Here is a 26710-nt window from a genome sequence, read left to right on the forward strand (position 1 = left end):
AATCCTAAAATTATCTTTACTTGCTTAGAATATAAATAGAAGACAAATTGCTTATCAGCTGTTTCGTTGGAAATATATTTAAAAATACTTGGGAGAGGAAACGTGCACTCTGCTGGAGATCCGGAGCCGCGCTGTGTCCCAGGGGTCTCGGCGCCTCGCGGACAGAGCTGCTGGCTGTCAGCAGGGATCGTTCCTGGGAGGAAAGGGTTCAGGTCATGGAGAGTTTATCAGGGTGACAAGAAAACACACAGAAAAGACACTTCAGGCAGATCCTTGGGAATGAGAAAATCTTCTGTTGCTGGCTGGGAAGGTTGAGCCCACGTTGGAGTGTGGCTGCAGTGAAACAAGAGCTTCTAGATCTGCCTTTGTTTGGGCACAGGGCAGGTGCAGAAGAAGCCAAGAGAAGCATCAGGTGCTCCCAAATCAATCCTTCCCTCCTGGGGAGGAGGAAGTGTAATGGCTTTTGCGGGAGGGCAGCGCGTGTCCCATGCCGGGTGAGCCGGGGGATGCGCTGGGCTGCTCCGTCAGCTGTACCGCTGCCATTCATTAATGGCTCTATTAAACATGAGAGTGGTGAGGCCCTTCTAATGTCCAGAGCACTCAAGGGGTGACAGAAATAGCCCATCCAGCAGGGATTGGCTCAGAGTGAGACGGGAGCCCGCTGCATCCTTACTGTAAACCTGGGCACTTCCAAGAACCCGAGCCGTGCTCTGCTCTGCTTCATTACAGGAAGGAGTTGTGCTCTGCACAGATGTAACTTCCAGCATCCTCTCAGGAAAGGCTGGATCCCCCTGTTGCCGACTGGGATTTGCGTTTACTCCCAGCCTTCTCAGAAGAGGAAAATTGAGAGGCTCCACAATGACATTGCCCAGCCCCACATGCTCTGATCCCTGCTGGGCCAAGGGGCTGGTTCCTGCAGGAGGAGGACGTTGCTTGGCTGAGATCCCACACTCCAAGGGGTCCCCAGCATGGCTCTGTCCCCAGTGTGAGCCTGGAAAAACATCCCCCAGAGTGGAGGGGCACAGAACACCAACAACTGCAGGCCGGGCTGATAGGGAAAGTTTCCTCTGGGAACTTGTGCTGTTGGGTGGGAGAAGATGGGGCTGGATGGTGAAGGACTGGGGGATCCTGGTGATGTGAAGCAGCTTGATGGGATTCCTTTGGACCATGTTAAAATAAAATCCAAAAGGAGAAATTCCAACCTCTGCCCAGAGAAGCTGTGGCTGCCCCATCCCTGGAGGTGTCCAAGGCCTGGTTGGATGGGGCTTGGAGCAGCCTGGGATAGTGGAAGGTGTCGTTGCCCAGGGCAGGAGGTGGAATGGGATGGGCTTTAAGGTCCTTTCCAAACCAAACCATTCCATAATTCTAAAATGCTGAGATTAAAATTAATCAAGTCACTGTGTGGCCTGAAGAAAAACACAGAGATGATTTAGTCCTGGTTCAGCATACAAAGCCATGAACTTCCCTAATAAACAGGAGGAACAGGAATTGCTCTCTGATGAGCATAAGCTTGACCTGCTTGGTTTCACTAGGGAATCTGGGGAGGGGGAAATCAGCTGACTGCAAAGGCAGAATTGATGGTGATATCATATTTAAGAAGAACTAAGAGGCAGAAGAGGAGGGGAAGCAGCCTGACAAACCCACTGCAAATGGTCCTGAGCGCTTCACCGCAGGGAGCACCGAGGATGCTGACGGATGCTTGGGATGCTCCAGGCTGCAGGGGAATGCCCAGAGGATGCTCGAGGCCATGGGGAAGATGCTGAAGGCTTCAAGGAGGATGCTCACGGGTGCTCGGGTTGCTCTTGGTTTCAGGGGGATGCTCGGAGGATGCTCGGGGCCACGAGAAGGATGCTAAAGGCAGCGAGGGGGATGCTCACGAATGCGCGGGATGCTGCGGGCTGCAGGGAGACGCTCAGGGATGCTCAGAGGATGATGCTGGGGGCCATGGGGAGGGAGGGTGCCGGCACCCCGGGGGGAGGGCGGCCGGGGGCTGCCGGGGCGGAGCCGCGGGCCCCCCCCCGCCGGCGCTATAAACCGGCGGGGCGCGGGCGCGGGGCAGCCGTCGCTGGGGTGCCCGGGGCCGGGCACAGCCCTGCCCGCACCCTGCCCCGCACCATGGCGAGGGGACAGCTGTCGGGGGGAGCCTGGGGGGCCCTGGTGCTGCTGGGGCTGATGCTGCCGGCCGCCCCGGCGGGCGCCTGGTACAAGCACGTCGCCAGCCCCCGGTTCCACACGGTGGGTCGCGCCTCGGGGCTGCTGATGGGGGTCCGCCGCTCTCCCTACCTCTGGCGGCGGGAGCTGCCGGCCGAGCCCCCCCGGCACCCCGGGACCCCCGCCGGGGACAGCCCCCCGTCCCCGGGCCGCCCCGCCGGGCAGAGCCCCCCGGCCGCCGCCCCGGCCCCGCCGCCGCCCGGCCCCGGCCGCCTCCTGCAGCGCCTGCTCCGGAGGGGCTGGGGCGGCCCCCGGCCGGCCCCCGCACGGCCCCCGCCCGGCCCCCGCCAGCCCCAGGTAACGCGCGGCCCGACGGGAGAGGGGACCGGGGGGATCCGGGGGGATCCGGGGGGATCCGCGGTGCTCCGGGATGCTCGAGGAGTGCGATCCACGCACGGCAAGTGCAGTCCTGCGGTCACGCTGCGGCCCCAGGGGTGCCGGGGGCTCACTGGGTCATGGGGAGTGCGGGCTCTTGCAGGGGTTTCATCAGGAAATTTGGGTTCAGGGAAGTTTGGAGGGGCATCACCAGGTAAGTGCATCTTTGTAGGGGCTGCACTTTGCCTTTAGGGCAGGAAAAGATCTGGATGAAGTGTCCGAGGTCAGGTTGGACGGGGCTTGGAGCAGCCTGGTCTAGTGGAAGTTGTCCTGCCATGGCACAGGGCAGAACTGGAGGATCTTTAAGGCCCCTTCCAACCCGAACCACTCCAGGACTGTAGGATTTCTGTGATCCCCATTTGATGCATCACAAACCAGCACCCTGTGGGACTGAGCTGCCCGTGCTGGAGGGGTGTCCATGGGGTATCCATGGGGCAGGTGATGCTCCCAGCATGGCCCTCCCCACCTCAGGACCCTTCTCCTGCCCCTCGGGGCTCAGCCAGGCTGAGTGGGACTGCCTCGGGGCTGGCTCCAGGCTTCACATTTCTTTCCTCTTATGTAAAGCTGGAGCCAACATCCAGCTGAAATCCACCGAGGCTTTTAGCTGCTGGATCAGCCCCTGAAACATGTAGCTGTATTCCTCCCCCACTTCATTTTTGGGAGGAAACCTGGGATTAGAATAATTTTGGTAAAGCCCAGACAGTTCAGCCCAGCCCTGGGTAAATCTGTGCTGTCCCGGGTACTGCAGGCTCTGACCTGGGTACACTCGTGCCTCCCTCTGATTTCCCAACCAAATTCCCACTGGGAGCCCTGTGGGCAGGTCCAAACCTGGAATTGTCTCTGTGTGGGGTTTATCTGTGTGGGGTTTATCTGTGTGGGGTTTATCTGCATGCATGGTGGCAGAAAGGGAATCTGCAGGTCAGATCTGAGCCTGTGGAGGAGGAGATTTAATGAAAATTGTGAATGGAGCTGTGCTTTAAACACTGCACTGAGAGGAAACGGGGTCCCACGTGGGGAGGGAGGCGGTGCTGGAGCTGGATACTCCAAAATAATCCATTCCCTCTTCTCCTTCCAGCTCTTCCCGCTTGAGGACCTGGCTCTGACCCGCTGACAGACGTGGTGGAGATGCTTCCTGTGCCAGAGGAGCCCCAGGTGGGATCTGCTCACCTGGCTGGCAGGGAAGGGTCTCCAGGGCGGATCTCCGGGTTACTCTGACCTCTCTTGAAACCACACAGACAATGACATCCCAAAAAATCCGATTTCTCACGGCCGCTGCGCAGCCGCAGTGGTAAATTCATCTTGTTTCCAGGTCAGCCTTGCGCTATGAACTCGGGGAGAAAGAAACAGGGGAGATATTTATTTTTGTTTATTTTTTTTACATTTCTGTACCGGCTTGTTTGCAATCTGATAGAAACATGTACTGTTCGCTTCCTCGGAACCTGCCCTCATTAAATGAGATGTGATCAAAGGAAACTTTGGCTTCCTGGTGCTGTTGTAGGGTCTTGGTGGGGTTTTTTTGAGAGCAAAACCTGGTCTGGCTCTGCACAGGGCAGACACATCAGCAGCTGGGTCACTCCCAGATTTTTCTGACATGATTTAACTCCTTGACACAATTTTTTCTGCAGTTTTATAGTAAATTTCTTTTACCGCCTCTTGGGGAATCACTGCCAGGCCAAGTGCCAACTGAGATGACAAAAATTTCAGGATATTTCCTCAACTGGGCTGTACAAAAGCTCTGCGAGCCCTCACTGCTCTGCTGATGTTTTGCTTGCTCAGGATTTTATTTCTGTATATTCCCACTGATGGAAATAAATGTCAATCCCCATTAAAACAGGAAGAAGCCTCAGGGCTGGGCAGGAGCATGTGGGGAAGGGGAGTTGGGTGGGATCTGGAATTTAGAGAAAACTGAAGTTTGGGGAGCTGAATCTGAGCTGCTGAGCTTTAACCTGCCAGCAGATTTTGCAGGAAATTTGACAAAAAGAAACATTTCCACTCCTTTTAGATGAACCCCTTGCTCCTGCCAAGGTTTGTGCTGTCTTTGGTTGGGGTCTGGAAGGAAAAGCCCCTCATGGGAATTGGCAGGGGAGCCAGGCCAGGCCAAACTCTCCCTGCCACACTCCCCTCACCCCAGGGGCTGCTGTCAGCCCTCACTGGCTCTCAGGAGGATTTCAGGGGCTGTAATCCATGAAGGATAGTTCTCTCCCAGTTGTTTCCCCACCAGTTTCTCCTCCCTCTCCCTCTCTCCTTCCATGATTTTCCAATTCCTGCCCTTCGGTGGCACAGGGCTTGGATGGGCCCGATGAGACACAATTGCTGCACTTGAATCCATCCTTGGCAGGAGGCAGCAGCCCCTGGAGTGGCCATGAGGCCAATTTCTCCAGGAAAAGAAGGGATAACATGAGGTAGAACATGTAAAGCTCTGCTTTGAACAGGGTGCACAGGGGGGTGAAGGATGGTGAGAGCCCCTTGTCTGCTGGAAGCAAACACTTGAACGTGCCAGTTGCTGGAGTGAACCCAGTGAGACATTCAGTGAACCCCAAAGCCTTCACTCCTCACCTTGGACAATCATTTTTACTGTAGAGCACGAGCTGATTCCCCACCGGGGCTTTAAAATAATTTCCTCTGTGTTGTTTCTCTGGAGACATCTGGGCCTTCCCTGGGGGTCAATGAGCCAAATAAAAAGGAAGGAAGCTTAAAAAGGCATTTAATTACCCTCCCACCTCAGGGCAGGGCCCAGCCATCCCTAATGGATGTTAATCTGATCCCTTCTGAAGGCTGATCCTGAGGGAGATCCCACATTCCCCTTGGTTTTCCCCATCACATCCCCTCACTCCGAGGGGCTGCGTGCCCGGACCAGGGGGATCCCACATCTTGGACCAGAGGGAGTCCCCGTGCAGGCCCTGGGAATGCTCCAAAATGAAATGCAGCCACAGGGATGCTCGGGGGGAATGCCAACACTTGGGATTTGCAGCTGGGAGCAAAGTGAGGGGACAAAAGCGAGAGAAGAGCATGGCCAGGCCCAGAGCTGCAGCAGCACATCAATTCCTGACCCCGTTCGGTGTCCTGGTGCTTCCTGATCCCCCAGAGCTTTGCAGGGAAAGCTGCAGCCGAGGAGGTCAATTCTCAGCAGCACTTTGGGATTGGTGAGGGGCTCAGAAACTCGCAGGTGCCAGAGGGACAAATCATCCCTTCCCTCCCACCGTGTCCTGGAGGCTGTGGGGTGGCGGACAGGAGGTGCCAGGAGAGCAGCCAGTGCCTTTCCCATGCCCTGTCGTGGTCACAGCGGTCACCACGGGGGTGATCTCTACCACCACGTCCCCATCCCTTGCAGAGAGGGGAAATGTCCCCGGGGCCGCCCCTCTGCCCGCACAGCCACGGCCACAGGTCCTGGAAGGGAGGGACACTGCGGCTCTCTGCTGTCCCACTGCCCCGTGGGGGGATTTGGGCAGCCCAGGGAGGGGGCACACCCGGGCTCTGCAGCTCGGATCATCCCCAAGGCTGCCCTGGCGTGCTGCGGTGCCCGGAGGAGCTGCCGAAGGCCGAGGTTGCCCTCAGGGCTCTCAGGGCCGGTGCCGCCGTGGCCCGGCCCGCGGTGCCAGCGGATTCGTTCCAGGCCCAGAGGCGGGTGAATCGCAGGGACTGTGGCAGGCAGGAAGGCGTCCCACCCCGAGCCGGGGCAGCTCCCTTTCCTTCCCTGCTCCCTGGCCTCTCCCAGGGGAGCAGCAGCAGCCGGGGGGGGCTTTGGGAAGGGCAGAGGCCGGGACAGGAACCGGCCCGGGGGAGCTGCTGTGAGCTCACACCGGGCTGGCCCGGGCACACACAATGGCCCCCGCGGGTACCAGGAGGAAGAAAACTCCCCAAGGAATTTCCTCCATCGTCAGCTCTGCTCAGGAGCTGTTCCTCAGGGATGCAGGCCAGCACTGAGCACATCTCTGGCTGTGGATGGAAATCCCTTGCACGGAGCTGGCTGTCCCTGCCATGGCCCCAAATGTCCCTGTGGGGAGCCCTGGGCTGCAGGACCTGGTGCTGATTCTGGCTCTGCCAGGGATCCCATCCCTCCCATCCCCTCCTGTCCCTCGTTCCCACTGAACTGATGGGGACTGGAGCCAAGGGAAGGAGCTGCAGGGATCAGGAGGTGATGGGACCTCTGTCTCCAGGGTGTCCCGAGCACTGACAAATGACTGTGGCTTAGAGACGCGGACACAGCTGTCCCCAGCCGAGCTGCAGCAGCCCAGGGCTGTTCCTGGGGAGCCCAAGGGGAAATGCTGCATCAGGAGCCTCCTGCAGGCCCCTCGGGTGTGCCCAGGTCCTGCCAGCCTGCAGATGCCACCCCACATTGGGTGTACACAGGGCAGTATTTGGAGAGCATCTGCTCTGCTTTAGGACAGCTCAGCTGCCATGGGCACATGCCACCACGAGCAGAGGGATGTGTGTCACTGGGAACAGAGGGACTTGTGCCACCAGGAGCAGAGGGACCTGTGCCATCAGGAGCAGAGGGACCTGTGTCACCAGGAGCAGAGGGACCTGTGCCACCAGGAGCAGAGGGACCTGTGTCACCAGGAGCAGAGGGACCTGTGCCACCAGGAGCAGGTGGTACCTGTGGGGATGGATGCTTCCAGGACTGTTTACCCTGGATGTGGATGCTGCCTAGGATGAGTGCCTGCAGGGACAGAGGGCTCCAGAGCCAGTGCTGCTCTGACATCCATGTCCTTGCTGTGGCAGGCACGGTGACATGCCGGTGTGGCACCATCAGCAGCACCAGTGCAGGGAAGGAGCTGTGCCAGCACCAGCCTCCTCAGGATCCAGTCCCTCTGGAGTTGCATTATCCGTGGGGCTTTCCTGCAGACACCAGACATGTCCCAGCTCTTCCAGGAAAAGGCGTTGTCCTGCCTGGCAGAAGCAGTGGGTGTCTGTCCCACCAGGATGCTGGGTGTGGAGCAGGGTGGCTCATGCTGGGCTGTGGGAGCAGATCCCTGGAGTTCCCACGTGGAAGCCTCAGGTGTGGCCAGCCTGGCTGGGCCCGTGGCCAGCTCCACGCCTGCACAGCACCCAGCAGCACCAGCCCCTCCGGCTCAGCTCCTGCAGCTCTGCCACCTCCTGCAGATAATAAAGGAGCTGCCAGCTTGTGCAAGACGGATCTCCCAGCTCTCAGCAGCATGGCTGAACTTTCTGGACTTTCACAACCCACAAAACCTGTAATTAATCCTCCTAATGATCAGTTCTCCTATCCCCATCAATCTAACACGGGAAATGTTTACAGCTCAATAGTGCCACACACAGAGGCTCAGGGAAAATGAGATTGTGTTTTTTATGAGCTCTCCTCTCATTCCTGGTTCCTCAGGCAGCACAAATAAATCATCCCCTTTGAAATCATCCCCTGGGAGCAGCCAGGCCCAGCAGCCCCACGCTGAGTGATGGTGAAACAAGGGAGGAATGAGCACGGAGCATCCGAGCCAGCGGGGAATCCCAAGACTTCATTTATTCCCAGTTAGAGCTGATCACTGTGGGCTCTGCAGCTCCCAGCAGGGATCACCCAACTCCAGGAGCATCCCTGAGCCAGGGCACAGCTCCCTCCACACCCAGCAGAAGGGTGCTGGGTGCTGCCCTGGGAAGTGGAGCCTGGTGAGCTGCAGCTGCGGGGTGGAAAGCTGGGTGTGGAGCAGGATGTGGATAAACACCAGAACCGAGGAGGAGGAGGAGGCTGAGCAGGAGGAAGAGCAGCTCCCCACGGCTGGGGAGGAACCAGGGGAGCTGGGAGTGGTGAGCCCTGAGCACGATGAGCTGAAGGGAGTGAGGAGGATGGGCTGAAGGGGAACACAGAGAAGCCACCAGTTTTGCCCAAAGCCACAAGTGAGACACAGGGCTCTCGGCACCTCAGCAGTGTGTGTGTGCAGAAGAGACTCAAAGGCACGTGGAGAACCTCCTGTGCCTCTGGAAGCTCTGGCACAGCCAAGGACTCCATCATCAACCATCCTCCTCCTGAAAAAGCTCCTCACCCTCCCACTGCCTCAGGAGCAAACCAGACCGGGCAGGCTTGGGGGACCAGCTGAGGATTCCCCAGTTTCTGAATGAAGATGGGTTTTGTGGGCTCCCCAAAGTCCCCACTTGGAGCTGCCAGGGAGCCTGAAGGGTGACTCTGTAATTCTGATTTCTGTAACTGGGAAAGTCTTCCCAGCAATTGCATTTTGGATTAGTGCTGCAACAGCACCAGGCCTGAAGCAAATGGAGCAGGACACAGGTGGAATTCTCTGTCGCTGCTCAACCAAGTGCAGGGAGGGAATTGGAAGCAGATGTCAACCAAAAAGAGCTCCAAACCCTTCCAAGCCACTGAACACACAGGTCCCTGGACTGTCTGTGCTTCCAGGCAGACCCAGTCTGCATTTAAATATCTGCCCAAATCAAAACACAAAGAAATTTAAATGGAAAACTTCTGCCTGAGCAGGATCTGCTGGATTTACCCAAAGCTCTGTCATTCCAGGGTGCAGGAACATCTCTGTGCTCTCTCATTTTGTTTTCAGTGAGACTTGGGAGGATGGGAAAAGGCAGAATGGGAAGAACCAAAGGGATTTTGTACCTGGTGAGGATACACCTTTGCACAATGTATTTTTATGTTCCTTTCTGCTCCTTCTCCATCAGCAGCAGTGAAAAAATGCAGGATTTCCCTGTTTGTGCCAAGGGATGCACCAAGCTGTGTCCCAGGACAGGCAGGACAGCCTGGAGCTGTGAGACAGAGGCACAACCACAGCCCTCAAATAGAGGGATCACAAAATAAATGTTTTATTTTAGGCTCCCAAGGTGCTCAGGCAAAGATGCAGTGCTGAGTCAGGGCTCTCCCAAGTCCCCTGCATTCTCTACAATAAATAGATGATTTTTTGGGGAAAGAATGCCTCAACACTGAGGTTGAAAAAATCAATAAATCCAGGGCACACTTGAGAAAATGCTTGTGCTTAAAAGGAGCATTTTAAAAAAATTTCAAACAACTGTTTCCCCTTTTTTGAAATACTTTCTCTCTTTTTTATAATTATTTTTTTTTTAAATTGTCATGCTTTCCCAAGGCTTTAAAATAGATATCCAAAAGGGTTAAAATATTCACTCTGACCACCCAAAAGATTTTCTCCCACCGTGTTTTTACTGCGATGAATCAAAAGAAAAACTTTTTGGTTCAAATAAACTTGAAACAATTCCTTCTCCTCCCCCCTTCCCTCCAGTTTTTTGGTTTAGCCAGTGAGTGGAAAAATCAATTATTTGCACTCCTCTAGCCCGATAAAAAGCTTCAGGACTCCACAAAGAGGCTCAAGGGAGCAGTTGTGTTGTACAGCAAATAAAAAGGACTCCGAGTTTCTCAGCTCTCCTCTTGTGTCACCCAGGATTTTGTGCTGAGGTCGGCACTGCTGGAGTGACACAGGGAGCGGAGGAGACAAAGTGTGGTCACTGGTGGAACGAAATCCTCCTTTGGTGGGATATCACACCTTCCTGGTGGGACATCACATCCTCCTGGTGGGACATCACATCCTCCTTTGGTGGGACATCACATCCTCCTGGTGGGACATCACATCATCCTGGTGGGACATCACACCTTCCTGGTGGGACATCACATCCTCCTGGTGGGACATCACATCATCCTGGTGGGACATCACATCATCCTTTGGTGGGACATCACATCATCCTGGTGGGACATCACACCTTCCTGGTGGGACATCACATCCTCCTGGTGGGACATCACACCTTCCTGGTGGGACATCACACCTTCCTGGTGGGATATCACATCCTCCTTTGGTGGGACATCACACCTTCCTGGTGGGACATCACATCCTCCTGCTGGGACATCACATCCTCCTGGTGGGACATCACACCTTCCTGGTGGGACATCACATCCTCCTGGTGGGACATCACATCCTCCTGGTGGGACATCACATCCTCCTTTGGTGGGACATCACATCCTCCTTTGGTGGGACATCACATCCTCCTGGTGGGACCTCCTGGCTGCCAAGTGGGTCTGGAGCCAGGGGCTGAGCCTGTTCCCACCCCACAGTGCCAGACACCTCAAGGGACAGCACCCAGTGTCCCCCACGCAGTGTCCCCCACGCAGTGTCCCCCACGCAGCCCCTGCTCTGCAGCTCCCAGAGCCGCGCTGCCTGCAGGGAAGGAGGCGGGAGGAGCTGGCACAGATAAATAATGCTGGGATTTTTCAGGATACGGCCTCCAAGCATCTTTTTGGTTCAAGGGTTTTTAAGGGTGACTTTATGCATAGCTGCAGTGGAAATAGGGTTTTTAAAGCAAACTATACATTAAAAGTAAATCAATATTCGTTTCTGGAGCCTTTTATTTCCAGCCTCCAGCTGGCTGCAGTTTGATTCAGCACTGTAAAATCTGGCAGGAAAGCTGTTGGGGAAGGAGAAGCTGCAGAGGAAGGCCTGAGAACCTGTGTTGAAGGAATGTGACACCCAGTGCCATCACTGTGACAGCTCTGGGTCGTGTCCTCCTTGCAAAAGATTTCAAGGAAATGAAGATGAGGAATGCAAAAAGGTGAAGAGACGGGGATCTCAGTGTTTCATTAAACAAACTCAGTCCAGGGGAAACCTGGGTGGCCTCTCCAAGGGTCACAGCCAGGATGGAGTGGGAGCATTTCCCCACCAGGAGTCATCAAACCCTGGAACGGTTTGGGTCGGAAAGGACCTTAAAGGACTTTAAAGGTCCAGTCCACCCCTGCCATGGGATACCTTCCACCCTCCCAGGCTGCTCCAAGCCTTGTCCAGCCTGGCCTTGGGCACTGCCAGGGATCCAGGGGAGCCACAGCTGCTCAGGGCACCCTGTGCCACAGGGATCAACCAGATCGCTGCTGCGGGAGGCTTTTGGCCCTGGGGCACCGGCCGCTGGTGCCGGTACCGGTGTCGGTTCCGGTGCTGATGTCGGTGCCGATGCTGATGCCGGTACCGATGCCGGTACCGATGCTGATGCCGGTACCGATGCTGGTGCCGGTACCGATGCTGGTGCCGGTGTCGGTTCTGGTGCCGGTACCGATGCTGGTGCCGATGCTGATGCCGGTACCGATGCCGGTGCCGATGCTGATGCCGGTACCGATGCTGGTGCCGGTGTCGGTTCCGGTGCCGGTCTCGCCCCGCCCGCCCCGTCCCTCGCTGCAGCTCCGCCCCGTCCCCTCCCGTCCCGGCGCCGTCCCCGCCCGCCGCGCTCCCGGTGCCGTGGGGCAGCCGCAGCATGGCCGAGCTGCGCATCGCCCCGGCCCCGGCCCCTCGTCCCGCCGCTGCCCCGCTCCCACCGCCGGCCGCAGCCCCGGCCCCGGCCCCGGTCCCGACCCGCCCCTCGGCGCCCGCCCCGGGCCGCCCATAAAAGCGGCCCCGCGCCCGCCCAGCTCCGCCGCCACCGCCGCTCCGCCGCCGGCCATGGCCAAGGACCAGCTGAAGCCGCGGCTGTGCCGAATGCTCAAGGGGGAGAGCGGCTACGGCTTCCACCTGCACGGCGAGAAGGGCAAGAGCGGCCAGTTCATCCGCAAAGTGGAGCCCGGCTCTCCCGCCGAGGCTGCGGGGCTGCGCGCCGGGGACCGCGTCGTGGAGGTGAACGGGCTCAACGTGGAGCAGGAGACGCATCACCAGGTGCGGGATGGAGCGGGGACAGCGGGGACAACACCGCCGCGCTGAGCGCCCCGCCGTGCCGGGCTGCAGCCTCCCGAAAGCGGGGCTTTCACCCAAAATATCCCCGCCGGAGCATCCCCGGCCCCGGCGGCGGCGGAGGGTGCGGCGGTGGGGTGGCTGCTCCCTCCATGAGATGCCGAGTCCGGGCTTTGCGTGTCCCGGGAGCCGCAGCTCCGTTGCGGGGTCGCGCTGCTGGGCTCAGGAGGTTGCGGTCGTGTCAAGGTGGGAAAGCCGAAGGTGTGTGGGGCTGGGCAGTGCTCTGCCGCGTTATGCAATCTGTGGTGGAAAGGAATGGGGAGACCCGGGCTTTATTTCCGGCTCTGCTGTGGGTTTTCTTGGCTGCGTTGGGCGAGCTGCGCCTGCTTGTGCAGCCCGGAGTGTAGGAAGATGCCTTAAAATCTCCAGATAAAGCTGTGCAGATGTTCAGCAGTTGGGCTGGCCAGAGAGCGATAGGGCTCGGAGGGGAACCGTGGCAGGTCCAAGGGTGATGTTTTCTCTGCTCCCCAACAGAAGCTGTTTTGGGCTGTGGCATTTTCTGCTTGTAAAACTGAAACTTGCATTTGTCAAACAATTTAGTCTAAAAAAAAACAACAACCAAGAAATGCGGGGGGGAAGAAATAAGCAATGAGGAAAAAACCCCAACAAAAACAAGCAGTGAGGTTCAAGCTGCTCCAGTCCTGCTGGACACTCGGAGCCTGGCAGGGGCACAGCTTGCCTCGCGGGGCTGTGCAGGATTTAGTGTTTCAGTAACTTAAAACATCTGCTCAGCCCCGCCGCCAGCGCTGCATGGGGGCAGAGCTGGGATGTGCCTCGACCCTGCAGAGTTTTGGGGGGCTGTGTGTTCCCAGGTCTCGCCCCCAGGCGTGGATGTTGCCATGCTGAAGGTGAAGCTGAACCTTCCAGGTGGCTCCAACAAAGCACCGTGGACTCCACTCTGTGAGCCTGGTGGGGTTTCCTGGCTAATTGAGCTTGTTTTGATGCTCTGAGCCAGCCGTGTGAAAGTTGATGTTTGTCCTGAATGTGATTTCAAACCCCTTGAAGGAGGATCCCCATCTTTGATGTGGCTGGGCAGGAAGGAGGGCTGTGTTCCTGTGGTGCCTTGGAAGCCACCAGAGCTCCCTGCTGGCGCTGGGCTGCTGGGGACGGGCGATAGCGGAGCCAGCTATGTCTTTGAAACATGCTGAGGCTTCCCAGTAGGTCAAGTGAAATGGGAGGGGGAAATTTCTCTTTCTTCCTATTTTTTTTTTTTTTTTGCTGCTGGCAGCTGGATGGAGCCCTGGCACTCGCTCCCCACGGTGACTGGAACAGGGTGTCCCATCCAGGGTGTCAAGGAGCCTCACTCCGGCTGCCATGGCACTGGGATCTGTGACAGTGCAAGTGGTGGGAGCAGGAGCAGCCCTGCCTGCTCTGGGATCACCCTTCTTCGTGCCTCGATACCACGAGAAGCTCTTCCTTCCCCAGAAACTCCCCAGCAGCGATGGGCTGTGGCGAGGGCGCTGCCCTGGTGGCTCACACCATGGCTTTGAGCAGCCGCCTCACCGTGGCCCTTCCTCGTGCTGCTCCTTGCCCAGCCTTGAATAAGTAACACTCCTCTGTGTGCATCAGGTCTGAGCGCTGCACACAAGGCCTCTGTTTGGGTGTAACTGTGTTTCCAGCCCAAGCTGGCAGCATTTTTGTCTTTGTTCTCTGTTTTTTTTCTTGGCCTTGCCCAAGGAGTGAAGGCAGAACGCGTTCTCGGGGCGTTTCACGTCTCAAATGTGTCCTGGGTTCTTCGGAACCGGGCAGAGCCACAGCTGCTGTGCCCAGAGCAGGGAAAGCCTCCGGGTGCCCGTGGAGGCTGGCAGCATGGAGCAGGGCACGGGCACCTCTGCGGGAGCTGCTGCCCGTGGCACCGTGAGTCCTTCCTGGGCTGTTGTTTGGCAAGGGTGGAAGGGCCCCGCCAGCTGTGTCGGGCCGGCGCTGCTGTCTCCAGGGGTGAAAGTCTGCTTGGGTGGAGCTGCGGAAATCATGGGGCTGGGTCGGGTGCTGAGGAGGTCCCAGATGCTCAGGGGAGGCTGCTCTGTCTCCAGAAGCCTGCGGGACTCGAGGCTGGGAGCATGGCTCGGAAGCGGGTACGGTGCTGGGCAGGACCTGCCCGGGGGCTGCTGCTTTGCCTTCCACCTCTCTGCTCTGTCCCCAGAGAGACCTGCTGCCTTGGGGGGCTCCTCACAGCCCCTCCTGCTCATCCTGCTCGTGGGGAGCGGTGAGGGGCTGCTCTGTGCCGCTCTCCATCCCTGCCTGCCTCAGCCCTGGCACCCGTGGGACCTTTGCTCCATCGCTGCTCTCGCTGTGGCTGTTGGGGGTCTCGGCCATGGGGTGAGCCCAGCTCTGCTCCACGCCGCCTTTGGACCCTTCTGTGGACCCTCTGCAGTCTGTGGGACCCCTGTGATCCCCCGTGCTGCCTGGGGCACCCAAACTGCGGGGTCTGGGGGATGTCACCGCAGGGCCAGCGCGTTCCCCGGCTGCGTCTTTCCTGCCGTGCGTTGGCTGCTGCTGCCAGGCCCCTCTGGGAGAAGTGTCCCTGCCCGGGCACCGCTGGTGTCAGCAGCACCGTCTGATGTCGGATGGAAACGGATCTGAAGGGGAGCAGATGGATTTTCTGGGCCTGATGGATCAGCACCCTCCAGGCTGGTTACGGGTGGGATCACTGCAGTGGATGGCTTAGTTCAGCCCTGTCTGCAGCCTGTACATTTCTTGCAGGCTGGTTTTTTTTCTTGTTTGCAGATACGGGCTCTGTTGACCTTGAGTGGAGCTCGCAGGGAGTAAATAAATGCTGGTTAATTGCGTATTAGGCTCGTTTGTCGCTCTAACCTTGGCGTGTCTGGCCACTGTGACCTAGATCAGAGCAGGAGCCCTGCAAGGAGCCCCAGGCTGCTTTTGGGGGGGTTCCCAGCACGTCAGGGGTGTTCAGGGCCACCCCATGGCTGGGGATGGTGGCTGAGCAGCGCTGCCAGCAATGCCACCCCTCCTCCTCCTCAGGATGAAGGCCTGTGCTGGAAGGAGGTGCCCTTGGTGGCTGCCAGCAGCGAGTCTGGAGGTGGTTTCCTTGTGGATGTTCTGGATTTTCCCCATTTCCATCCCAGCCCACTCTGGTGGGATTTACCCCTGCCTGGCTGTGGGATCAGCTCCTCCTGGCTCTCCCCACCGTCAGCGTCTGTCGGAGCCTCTGCCAGTCCCTGATCCCTGCGAAGGAGCCGGGCACAGCCGGACAATGTCCCCATTCAGCCCTGCCTGGAGCTGGATCCTGCCAGGGACGGGCTCATCTCCCGCTCCCAGCACTGCCTTCCCTTACCTCTGCTGGTCCCCAGCAGCACTGGGGGTGGATGCAGGGATTGGGCTGTTCCCTTCCTAAATCTACCCCCAGCCTGCACAATGGTGTGGTGGGGGACAGTCCCTGACTGCCCATACTGCTGCTTGGAGCCTTCCTGTGCCCCCTGGCTCATGCCCTGCCCTGGCTGTGGAAGGACAGGCTGGATTGAGGAAATGAAGGTGTTTGCTTGGTGGGACACACTGGGCTCCACAGGACAGTGCCAGGCAGAGGGCTGCTGGTGCTCGAGGGCAGTGCCAGCCTCTGGAAGCTCTTGACTGAGCAGGTGGTGATCCCAGATGGTGTGGGCAGAGCTGCTGTGTGGCTGTGACCCGGGCTGCATCCCCAGGGATCTCCCAAAGCTGCATTCTTGCCCTTTCTACCCCATCACCCGTAGCTGGAAGCATAAACCTTTACCCAGAGCAGAGCTGCAGAACCGTGGGGGAACTGATGGCCCTGCCTGGGCGCAGCTCCTGCCACCCCTGAGCATCCCCTGAGCTGTCCCTGTCATTCCCAGGTCGTGCAGCGCATCAAGGCCGTGGAGACGGAGACGCGCTTGCTGGTGGTGGACAAGGAGACGGACGAGTACCTGTGCAGCCTGAGGCTCACCTGCACCGAGGACATGGTGCACAACGGGATCCTGCTGGGCTCTGCCAAGGGCCTGCCCAGCGACAACGGCGAGGTTTGGAAACCGCAGCTGGATCTGAGCGGGGGCGGCCTCCAGAGGCATTCCCACAGCTTCTCCTCGCACGGCAGCAGGAAGGTGAGGGCAGAGCGGGTGGAACCTCCTGGTGGCTCCTTCCTCTTCGAGCACGGCTTGTCCCAGGAGAGATAAACCTTGTGTGTGTGTGTGACTGTCAGCTTGGGGACCCCAGGTGTCCCAAGCTGCCCTCTGGAATCTCTCTCTCCTCCCCAGCTGTGCATTCCCTCCCCTCCGGCGCCCCCGAGGGTCTCCTGAGCTGCTGGGGGGGTTCTCAGTCCTGAGTGACCCCACGGTGCCTCAGCTGAGGTCCCAGGCTGGATCCCAGAGCAGGGCTGTGGCCAAGCTGGAGCTCATGAATGAGCTGCTCTCCCTCCATTATTTGCAGGAGGGAGGGAACATCTGGAGCGAACGTGTTCGCAGCTTTTTGCTGAAATAGGAAGGAAATTGGCTCTCTTTAAGCAGCCTGGGTCTGGACTGTGATTCGGCACTAAGTGCCTTTTATTGGTAAACTCCTTTCCAAAGGGGAAGGAATTTGGGGTGGAAACCGTCCAGTTTCCATGGCTGCCGGGGCTGGAGGAGACGGCGCAGGCTTGTGCTGGGCTGATAGCGGGGCTGGCTCCGGGCTGCCCCTGCCGCAGGTGGGAACGTGGCAGGAGCTGTGTGGGTGGTGTGTGGCCAAGCCAGGCACTCTGGCCCTGCTCCACGGCCATCTGTCCCCTCCCATCCGTGTTCCTCCTCTGCTGTGCTCGCTGCTCTGTGCTGCTCATCAGCTTCTTCAGAATGGAGCTGCTGTGGGCATCCCTTCTCCTTCTCCTCCTCCTCCTCCTCCTCCTCCTCCTCCTCCTCGTCCCTGGGGGCCCTGCAGGGGCTGCAGTGCCAGGTCGCTCTCTGTCCCCTCGGAATGGGGGTGGTGGCTGAGTGCTGGCCCAGAAGTGGCCCCTGGGCTGCCAGGAGTCCATCCACGGGAAAGTTGGGAGAGCGTTGTGTCCTCAGGAGCCCCTGGTGCAGAAATCCCCCTGTGCAGAGAAGGGGTGATGCTGGTGTGAGGCAGGAGAAGGGGGCTCAGCTCTGGTCCTTCCCTCTGGAGCTGTTTGGAATCTTGCACAGAAGGATCCTCCTTCGCTGGGGCAGGCTTGGAGGCGGTGTTTTATTTTCCTGTATTTATTGCCCGGTTTGAAGCTGCTGGAAGGTCTGTGGAGGTCAGAATCTCACCTGTGTGAGGGTGATGGTGGCCGTGTTCCCCCGGGGGGTTGGAGCCAGGTGGGAGAGGAGCCATTCCCAGGAGAGGGTGGATTTCCACACGGGGCATTTCCTCTGGTGCTGTTCCGTGTGCTGGTCGGGATCCAGCGGCAGGAGCTGACGGGAAGTCAGGCCAGGAACTGCACGGTCCTTTCCGGCTTTTGGCTCCTCCAAGGAGAGGGTGGGACAGGGAGAGCAGAGCTGGGACTGGGGAGGAGAGTTCCCCTCCAAGGGGCTTTTCCTGGGTGTTCAGTGCTGGAGACAGGGCTGGCCAAGGGGAACTGGTTCCAGGGGTGATTCCCCCCTCGTGGGGATGGGGATGGGCTGCTGAGCACATTGGGGTGCTTTGCTCCTGCCTCAGCAGCTCTGGGGAGAGCTGGGCACTGCCAGCTGTCCTGGCCAAGCTCACTTCACTGTGCCAGAGCCGTGTGTGACTCTGGGGTGAGGGCAGGGGTGGCTGGAGCAGCAGGACCTGATGTCCTGTGCCTTGCCATCCTGCTTAATTCAAGGTGCTAAAACCTGCTCCAGGCTCTTGGTCTGGGTGGTGTGTCCCTCTCGCTGGCTCCCAAAGCAGCAGGAGGCCAGGGCATGGTGAATAAGATGTGGTGGACCCCGATTTCTGCCCTGCCCAGCCCCCCAGCACTGTGACATGGGGCAGCTCGACCCTAATCCAGCAGGTCACAGGCACTGGAATGTGCAGCTCCCGAGTGTGGGGGGGTTTTGGGAGATTGCTGCTGCTGCAGTGGGGCTGTGACAGCTGGGATACACCCAGAGATTTGTCCCCAGCCAGATTTCGGGCTTTTCTGAGCTTTCCTGGAGGTGTTCAGTGAAGGAGAGAGGGCAGCTCCTTCCCCCCTGCAGTCCTGTGGGAACTGGGGCCGATGCTCGGGGCTGCTCCCAGGGAGCTGCATTTTTGTGAGCAGCGTTTGTTTATAGAAAAGCTGGAGTTTTCCTGGATTTGAGGCCGGGGTTGTTCAGGGCAGCCTGAAGAGACGAGCAACTGAAACAAAACGAGGAGAGAAACCTGGTGGCTTGTGATGGAGCAGGGAGGGTGGGCACAGCCCTGCCACCCCCCAGTGCTGCCCCAGATTTATTTCCCAGCAGGGGTGACCCCCCCAGAGCTGCCATGGGTGGGGAGGTCACCGTGCACCCCGGCAGGGACCTGGTAGCCAGCACCTCGTGCTCCAGGAACCTCGGTGATGCCATGAATAATTCAGCACGTATTTAAAATCCTGCCCGGGGAGCAGGTCGGCAGGGCTGGCAGCCAGCAGCTGTGGCTGTCACAGCTCTGCTGTCCCCAGCGCCCCAGGGACTGTGGCTCCCTGTGCCCTGTGTGGCTGTGGTGGCACAGGGAGCCAGGGCTGCCTTGCCCTGTCCCACAGAATTGTGCCCGTGTCTGCTGGGCTGGGGAGGTTTGTCCCACTCTGTCCCCTGGCAGGGTCTGTGGCCTCCATCCCAGGTGCTCCCCTGTCCCCAAGAGGTTCTGGTGGCTTTCCCAGCTGTTTCCTGCGTCGCCAGGGCTCTGGCTCTGCCCTGCTGGGCTCCAGCACTCCTGGCAGGTGCAGAGATGGGGGTTTGGGGGGTCCCAGCGTGGCAGGGGCTGCTCTGGGAGCTGGTGTGAGCTGCTCCAATTGCAGAGGTGCCTTTGGGCCGTGGGTGGCTGTAATGAAACGCCTGGGCTGGTGGTGTGTAAAGGGCTTCAGGGCTGCCAGGACCTCACCTGGATGCTGCTGCTCGTTTCAGAGGTGTCTGTGGTGGGCAGGTGTCCTGGCCAGGGCTGGCAGCACCTCTGCAGGAGCTGTGGCTCTGCTGTCCCATTCCTGCTGGGCACTGGGAGGAATGTGCTGGCACTGGGACCCCGTTATGGCCATAAGAGCTGTCCTTGGGACTTGCTGCCTTCTCCAGGTGTGTTTGTAGGAGAAACAAGAACACCAAAGCCAGAGAGGCGTTGGGGGTGATGCAATTCCCTTCCTTCATGCTCTGTTTGGTGGGGGATGGGTGTGCAAAGGGACCTTTACAACCTTAAACTTCTCCAAAGTTTATCCTTTGGAGAACAAACCAACATCTTGGAGCTGCTGGATTCAAACCTGTTGAGTCTGGGAATTTAAATGGGGGGAATGAGTGGCTGGTTGTTGATTGTCCTGTGCTGGGGAGGGATGTGTCACCTTAGGATCGCTGCTGGCAGGGACAGGAGGCAGCAGGATGGTGTCCCTGGGGTGACACGGGGGTGGTGGCAGCCCTTGAGCCTCCTGCGTGTCTGGGGACAGCTGTGCTGCTCTCTGCAGGACAAGGGCTGGGCGCCTGTTGGGACCAGGTGTAGGGTCAGTGCTGACCTTGAGGCAGTCAATATTTACCCTTCTCTTTGGGTCAGGAGTAAGAACTTTTCTCTGTTGCAAATAAACCCCTTGTGTTGTGATGTCTTCTGCCACGGTGCTGCAAGGGGAGTAACTCAGGACAGATGTTTTTGGAGCACTTTGCCAACTCAGTTGAGGCCCAAAATTTAGGGCTTGTAGAATAACCACAAAGATGTAATAAAACCAAACATGAGCAGAAATGTCTGCAGCAATTATGCAATTTAAAAAAAAATAAATAAGTGGATGGTTTGAATTAAAGCACTTCCCTGCAGCATCTTCCACTCCCTGTGGCGGGCTCAGATCTGTGGGAGAGGGCGATGGGAAAGATGGCAAAGCTCAGCCCTGGCACAGCCTGGGTGAGGTTCCTGCTGTGCAGGGAGGGGTTTGGGGAAACCCTCGGGCACAGAGCCCCAGAAGCTGTGGCTGTGTCCTGGGGCCATTCCCTGCCCTTCCCACAGCAGCTGTTTTTGGGGATGCTGTGGGTGTGAGAGGGCAGAGCGGAGGGGAAGCCGTGTTTGTGGGGGCAGCAGGGATGTGCCACCCTGGGAGCTCTGCCCATTTCTAGTTAAAAAAAAACCTCTTTGCAAAGCCAACAATGGAGCTGCCCCGAGGGCTGCTCCTGCATGAGGACATGGAATGGATGAGGAAGGGAAGGTGCCTGCAGAGCCTCTGCCAGCCCCCAAAGCCCTTGCCACGGTCACCCCCGTGGGGTGTGCGTTCTGTGGGAGCTCAGGCAGGCGTGCCACGGGGGTGCCTCGCTTTTGGGATCGCTGCTTCAATCCCAGAGCACGGCAGCAGTCGGGCGGAGCTGTGGGGACGCTGCTGACCCCGCTGCATTATTGATGTCGCCGGGCTGTGGCATCGCGTGTCACCGGGCTGGGGGTGGGCTCTGGAGCAGCTCCAGCTCCGCACCTCGGGAATGGAGGCTGGAGCACGTGGAGATGCAAATCCTCATCCCTGGGAGTGTCCAGGGCCGGGATGGTCAGTGCTTGGAGCAACCTGGGGTGATGCAAGGTGTCCGAACGCGATCAACCTGGAGGTCCCTTCCCATCCACACCACTCACGGGTGCCGCGATGATTTTGGGTGTTTGTGCTGCTGCAGAGGCTCCACATCCCAAAGCCCTGCGGATCCCCAGGCTGGGAGTGGGGCAGCCCCGGCACCGTGCCCCACACAGCCCCGGCTGCCCGGCCCTTGTGCATCGGCCCCGTTCCCTTCTCTTGCCGCTTTCTGCTGCGGGTTTGGGGCTGCCAGCGGGGTTTGTGCAGCTCTGCTTGAGCAGCGTGTGCTGGGCATCATCGCCACAACACTTGGAGGAGGTGCTGGCAGGGATCTGAGCCAAATCCCGCTGGAAACGCTCCCCGTTGCGGACGAGAAAGGTGAAGGATCCCGGCAGGGTGAGCGCCGGGATCCCGCATCCTCCCCGGGCTGCGGGAAGGGGCTTCGGGTGCCCAGAGCTTCCTTTGTATGGACCGGGGCTGTGTCCTGGGCTGGGGGGACAGGGTGGGGGGACAGGGTGGGGGTCCCCCGGCTCATGGCTGGCCTTGCTGGGGCCGGGGGCTATTTTCGTGCCGGGGCAGCGCAGGAAGCCCCTCCCGGGGAGGAGAGCATCCACCCCGCGGCACAAACTTCCTCCGCCGCGGTATTTTTAGTGAAACACAAAGCGGGAGGGAGGCGAGAGGCAGATTAGCATCGGGAGGAGCCCTGCCCTGCCAAGAGCTTTTGTTCCCGGAGCCACACGCTCCCGAGGGGCTGCCGGTCCTGCGGGGGGACAGTGGGGTCACCCCGGGACCCCCCAGCTGCCAGCCCGGAGCCTGCAGGGCTGCCGACACCCGGGGGTGCTGCGGGTGGTCCAGCCGGGGCTGATCCCTTCTGCATCCTCGAGTAATCAAAAACTTTCCCTCAGAACGATTGGGCAGCTGATCTTCAGTGGGAGCTGCTGGAAGTGCAGCTCTCCCCAGCCCCCTCGGCTCTCAGCGATGGGCTCCAGCAGCTTTCCTTCAAACCCAGCCCCGCTCACTAGTGGGCTCCCAGCCAGCTGCCGATGGTTCTGTTCAATAGCAGAACTATTAAATGGTTTAGAATAAATTAAAAATCTTCTGGCAGCCTTGGGGCCTTCTGCGTGTGCCCTGGCAGCTGCACAGAGCCTCTGCTGTGCCTCTGCTCCATCCCTTGGAGCTGCTCCAGCCTGCTCGGGCTCGTGGGCTTGACATGGCAGAGGAAACCTTAAAACAATATTGGGTTTTGGGTGGTTTTTTTGTTTGTTTGTTTTTTCGGTTTTTCTTTTAGGATTCTCTGTTTATTCCTGACACCTGAGTGGGTTGTGGAGAAGGGAACGTTCCCAGCTCTTTACCCAGGGCTGTCCCAGTGCTGCTGGGCAGCCTGGATGGATCAGTCATGGCCAGGGGTTGGATCTGGAGCTGCTGGTGCCTCGGGTGCTGCTGTGGCTGTGGGGAGGTCCCAGCTCCTCCTGCCAGCCCCTGCACATGGAGCTGCTCCCACCTGGCTGGAGGTGCTGGAGTTGTGAGCAATGGAAATGTGGAGCAAAGGTGCCAGTGCTGCTGCCTTCCAGTGTGAATTCCCAGGCTGGAGGGAGCCAAGGCTCCCATATCCATCTGACTAGTGCAAGAGAGGTTCTAAACAGCTCATTTTAACCCTTAAAGCACCATTCCTTGAGTGCTCACAGCCCTGACAGTGAGGCATCACTTCTGTGCTGTTCATTCCTGCCAGTCTGAGGGACTGAGGCTGTGAGGTGGAATGATGTACTCAGCACTCTAAAAGAACTCAGGGTGCAAGTGAAGGTCTGTTCTGAGCTGATTTTTGTCTCCCAGTCCTTTCTGTCTCTGGATATGGAGATTTTACAGGCACTGCTGGTGGGAGACTCCAGGCTGGGATATGAGAGCAAAAGTTAAACTTGTAATCAGTAGAGGCTTTCTCCAGATCCACAGGTCTCTATAAATAAGGAATTGAACCTCAAGTTGTTGACATAATTCTTTCTGGCAAGATCCATATTGTAATTTAATTTCATTACATTTTGCCTGGACTCCTGAATGTGTTTTGGTTCCATTGCTGTGCACGTTCAGACCACATCCAGACTCAGAGCTGGATTTTGTTGGCTCAGTGTCTCTCTTTTCCCACTAAAGCTTTGTAGGAGTTTGTTTCCAGGTACAATAAGCTGGTGTGAGGTGTTTGTTAGTGGTGAGCCTGTGAAAGCCAAATTTTAGTAGTTTTATGAGCACTGGGAAGGGGAGAAAGACAATTCCCTGCAGGTAGTGCTGTGAAAGTGTGAGAGGCTGCTCAGTGGGCAGAGAATTCTGGAATGGGTTGGGTTGGAAGGGGCAGGTCAGTTAATCCACCGCCTGCCATGGGACACCCTTCCACTGTCCCAGGCTGCTCCAAGCCCTGTCCAGCCCGGCCTTGGACACTGCCAGGGATCCAGGGGCAGCCACAGCTGCTCTGGGCACCCTGTGCCAGGGCCTCACACCCTGCCAGGGAATAATTCCTCCTCAATATCCCATCCAGCCCTGCCCTCTGGCAGTGGGAGCCATTCCCTGTGTCCTGTCTGTCCATCCCTTGTCCCCTGTCTCTCTCTAGCTCTCCTGGAGCCTCTTTAGACCCTGGAAGGGGCTCTGAGCTCTCTGTGAGCCTTCTCTTCTCCAGGCTGCCCAACTGGGACCGCCTGGCTGTGGGTCTTTCCCTTGGGAGGGTCTCCAGCCTGGCACTGGGCTGTCCCAGGGATGCTGGAGGAAGGAGTGGATATCCAAATGTATTCCTGGGCCTCTCCATCCCCATCTGCTGGGAGCAGGGTCGCTGCCTCCCCAGCCCTGCTGCTCCCAGGGGTGTTGTGTGATTAAACCCTCTCATGGAATTACAGCGACTAATCCTTAAAGATGTGAGCAGCACTAAAGGTGGTGGGAGGGCTAATCCCTCTGCTCCAGCCTTGCCAGGCTGAGCTCCCACCCTTGGGAATGTGGCCCTGCCACCTGGCTCAGCTGGCACTCCCTGGGGACAGATGCTGTGCCCTGGGGAAGGTCTCCAGCGACTCTTCCCAATCCCTGGCAGCTCCTGCCTCGCTGTGTCCAGCACAGGGCTGGCTCCTTCCTACCAGAGCAGCAGCCAGAGGCCATCCCAGGTAAATCAGCTAATTCTGGCCTTGGGGTTGTTCATGGTTAGCAGGATTTAATTAAGACAAGCCCTAATTAGTTCTAAGCGGGTGAGTAGCTGCTTTGCCTGGAAGAGTTCCCTGCTCTTGTCTGGCAGCTGGGCTGCACTGGCCTCAGGGGGCTGAGCCACAGGGATGTGGGAGACCCTGGATCGTCCTGGAATGTGGGGATAAAAGTCCCCTTGGAGCGGCTGGAGGGTTGTGCTGGGCACCCAAATCCCTCTTTTGGTTTTGTGAGCACCATTCTGGGGCTGTTCCCTCTTTCTCGGGGCTCTGTGTTCCCCTCACCAGAGGCACGGATGGCAGCGTGCCCAGAGCCCCAGGACTGGCACTGTCACCCCCTTCAGCCCGGGTTTATCAGCAGGAGCAGCCGGCTCTGGCTCCGGGGTTATCGCAGGAGATCCTGCCGTGGCTCCGAGGGCCGCCCCAGCCCCCTTATCTCCCCCAGCCCGCTCAGCTGGAGATAAACCCAGCTCCCTGGCAAGGGGCATCGTCTGTGAACCCCTCGTTTTTCAGGAGCTTGGTTTAAAAAATGTCATTTTTGGAGCTCCACAAGGAGCCCTGATGGTCCCTGGTTGCACCAGGTCTCGCTTTGATCCCGTGTTTCCCAGCAGTGTGGTGGGATGGAGCTGGTGCCAGCGTTGTGCAACGGGGGCAGTGACAGCAGGGTTGAGTTTTGGAGGGGGAGGTCAAGAGGAACCCCAGCAGAACTGGAGGCTTTGGGAGCTGTGCCCAGGTCAGCAGATTTTGTGCAGAAGCTGTGACTTGGGGCTTTTTGGGAGAAGAGAGTAGTTTACATGTCAAGCTGGGGGCTGGGGCTGAGGCTTCTCAGCCCACTGCTGCTTTCTGGAAAATTGCACCCCTGGATGTTTTATTGCAGGATTTCTAAACACAAAAGGCTTCACATTGGGTGACCCCGAGCGCGGGTGCCCCGGCGCTGGCTTTGCTCTCGTTACAAGGAATGCAGAGGATGTTTGGAGCCCTCCCCCTGCCCCATTTCCTCCAGCGAGCTGGGCTGCCCGGCCAAGACAAATATTGGGAGTAAACTATTGAACTTCCCTGGGCCCAGCACTCACAGAGCAGCGCCTGTTCTCCCCCTTCCTGGGCAGGGGCCGGGCTGGGGGGTGCAGATCTGTCCCCCTGCCCTGTGTCCAGCGCACCCCTCGCTCCCAGGTGGGCTGGGTGGCAGAGCAGGAGGAGAAAACCAGCCCCAAAGGGGCAGCAGGATGGCTTGTGCCTTCCTTCCCACCCTGTGTGTGTTTTATTGGGCTCTGCAAGGCTGAGTGTAGCACCCATGAGCTCCTCCTCTGGGGTGGGGGTTTGGGGGCTCGTGGAGGGGAGCAGGATTTGTGTCCTTGCTGGCTTTTCAGAACAGTCCCTGTTCTGGATGAGATGCCTTGACTGACAGCTGGCTTTCTGCAGGGCACTGGGGTTGCCCCCTGTCCCTAAAATCTCTCAGGGCAGGTCTTGGTGGGTTTGAGCAGTTGCTGCTGGCCCTGTTGGGCTCTGTATGGTCCTACCCTGGTGACCCCGGTCCCACAGCCCTGGCACGGGGAAAAGCAGGAGTGCAGAGCCTGAGCAGCCTCAGTCCTTGGGAAAATACCTTTCCTTTCCCAAGACCTCTCCCTGTCCCGGGGTGCTCTCGGGGGTGGGAGGTGCTCCCTGCAGTGCCTGGTGCATCACAGAGCCCCCTCCACCTCCAGGCTTTTCCGAGGCCGCGCTGCCAGGCGAGCGCCGTGGGAGCGCAAAGCTGCAGGACTGGATTCCAGCTGCTGACCCGGGGTCACTGAAGGCAGGGAATGGGGCCAGCTTCAACCAATGTTTGGTGATTGCTCAAGGCTTGGCTTCCAAAAGCAGCTGGGGAGGCCGAAGGGCGGCCGGGCAGAGCCTGGAGGTGCCGGGCTCCGGCACGGCCCCGGCTGGAAGCGATGCTGAGCTGGTGTGGGAGCCGTGCCCGGGGCTCTGCCCTGCGCAGGAGGCTCCGTTTGGGATGTGCTTTGGGGGTGGCAGCTCTCTGGTTTGGGGTGGGAGTGTGGGACACGAGCCCCTGTGGAGGGAAGGAATGCTGTGGGCTTGGGGGGAAGTTTATTCCCAGTGTCTCACTCTGCCTTCCCATTGTCCAGAGCAATCCCTCCTCTCGCCTGGGGGTTCATGGTGGTGTGGGAAGGACTTTTCCCTGTTCCAGCAGCTCGAGCCATGCTCAGTGACCGATGCTCTTTTCCCTCCCACTCAGCGGAAAACAGATCCCTCTGGATCTGCTGAGATCCCTTTCAATCCAGAATGGAGATTCCATGTTTCTCCTCTTGGACAAATCCCAGCCTGCCAGGACTCACACTGCTGCCCCACATCATCCTGGAGCTGATCCCTGTGGGGCAGAGGAGCTCTCCGGTATCCCGGCTGTGCGTTGCCTTGGCAGATCCTGCTGGAAAAGTTGCCTCTCTGTCCATGAAAACACGTGCACGTGGCGGTTTCGCTCTCCTCCATCCTCCCTCCCTCTCTCCCTGGCCGGGCCAGCTGCTCCCTGCTCCAGCCAAGCCTGTGCTGCTGTTGCTGGCTCCAGCCCTGCCCGGGGGGAGAGCGTGGGTGCCTTCGCTGTCTGAGTCTGCTCCAACGCCAGCAAACAGGGGAAAAATGCTGCTTCTTGTGGCTGAGAAATTCCCCTGCTGTGGGGC

At 58.7% G+C, this 26710-nt stretch overlaps 2 protein-coding genes across 3 annotated transcripts in view; both read left to right on the forward strand.

Moving 5' to 3' along the window:
* The first annotated feature begins 2115 nt into the window (after positions 1-2115).
* NPW (neuropeptide W) lies at positions 2116-3697 on the forward strand. The gene is made up of 2 exons (XM_005523213.3): positions 2116-2508; positions 3662-3697. Exons 1-2 carry the CDS (start codon positions 2116-2118, stop codon positions 3695-3697), a joined length of 429 nt encoding a protein of 142 aa, XP_005523270.2.
* Positions 3698-11907: 8210 nt separating this feature from the next.
* Positions 11908-26710, forward strand: part of NHERF2 (NHERF family PDZ scaffold protein 2) — a 31268-nt gene continuing 16465 nt past the window's right edge. The window contains exons 1-2 of one of the 2 annotated variants that reach the window (XM_014252563.2): positions 11908-12197; positions 16100-16345. In XM_014252563.2, coding sequence (XP_014108038.1) covers positions 11988-12197; positions 16100-16345 — 456 coding nt within the window. In that variant the 5' untranslated portion in view covers positions 11908-11987. The remainder of the gene's footprint in view (positions 12198-16099; positions 16346-26710) is intronic. The other variant, XM_005523091.3, reaches the window with a different exon arrangement.

This window comes from Pseudopodoces humilis, chromosome 18, assembly GCF_049639895.1.
Source record: "Pseudopodoces humilis isolate 2021_Gansu_Grassland_sample_001 chromosome 18, ASM4963989v1, whole genome shotgun sequence".
NCBI classification, from domain to species: domain Eukaryota; kingdom Metazoa; phylum Chordata; class Aves; order Passeriformes; family Paridae; genus Pseudopodoces; species Pseudopodoces humilis.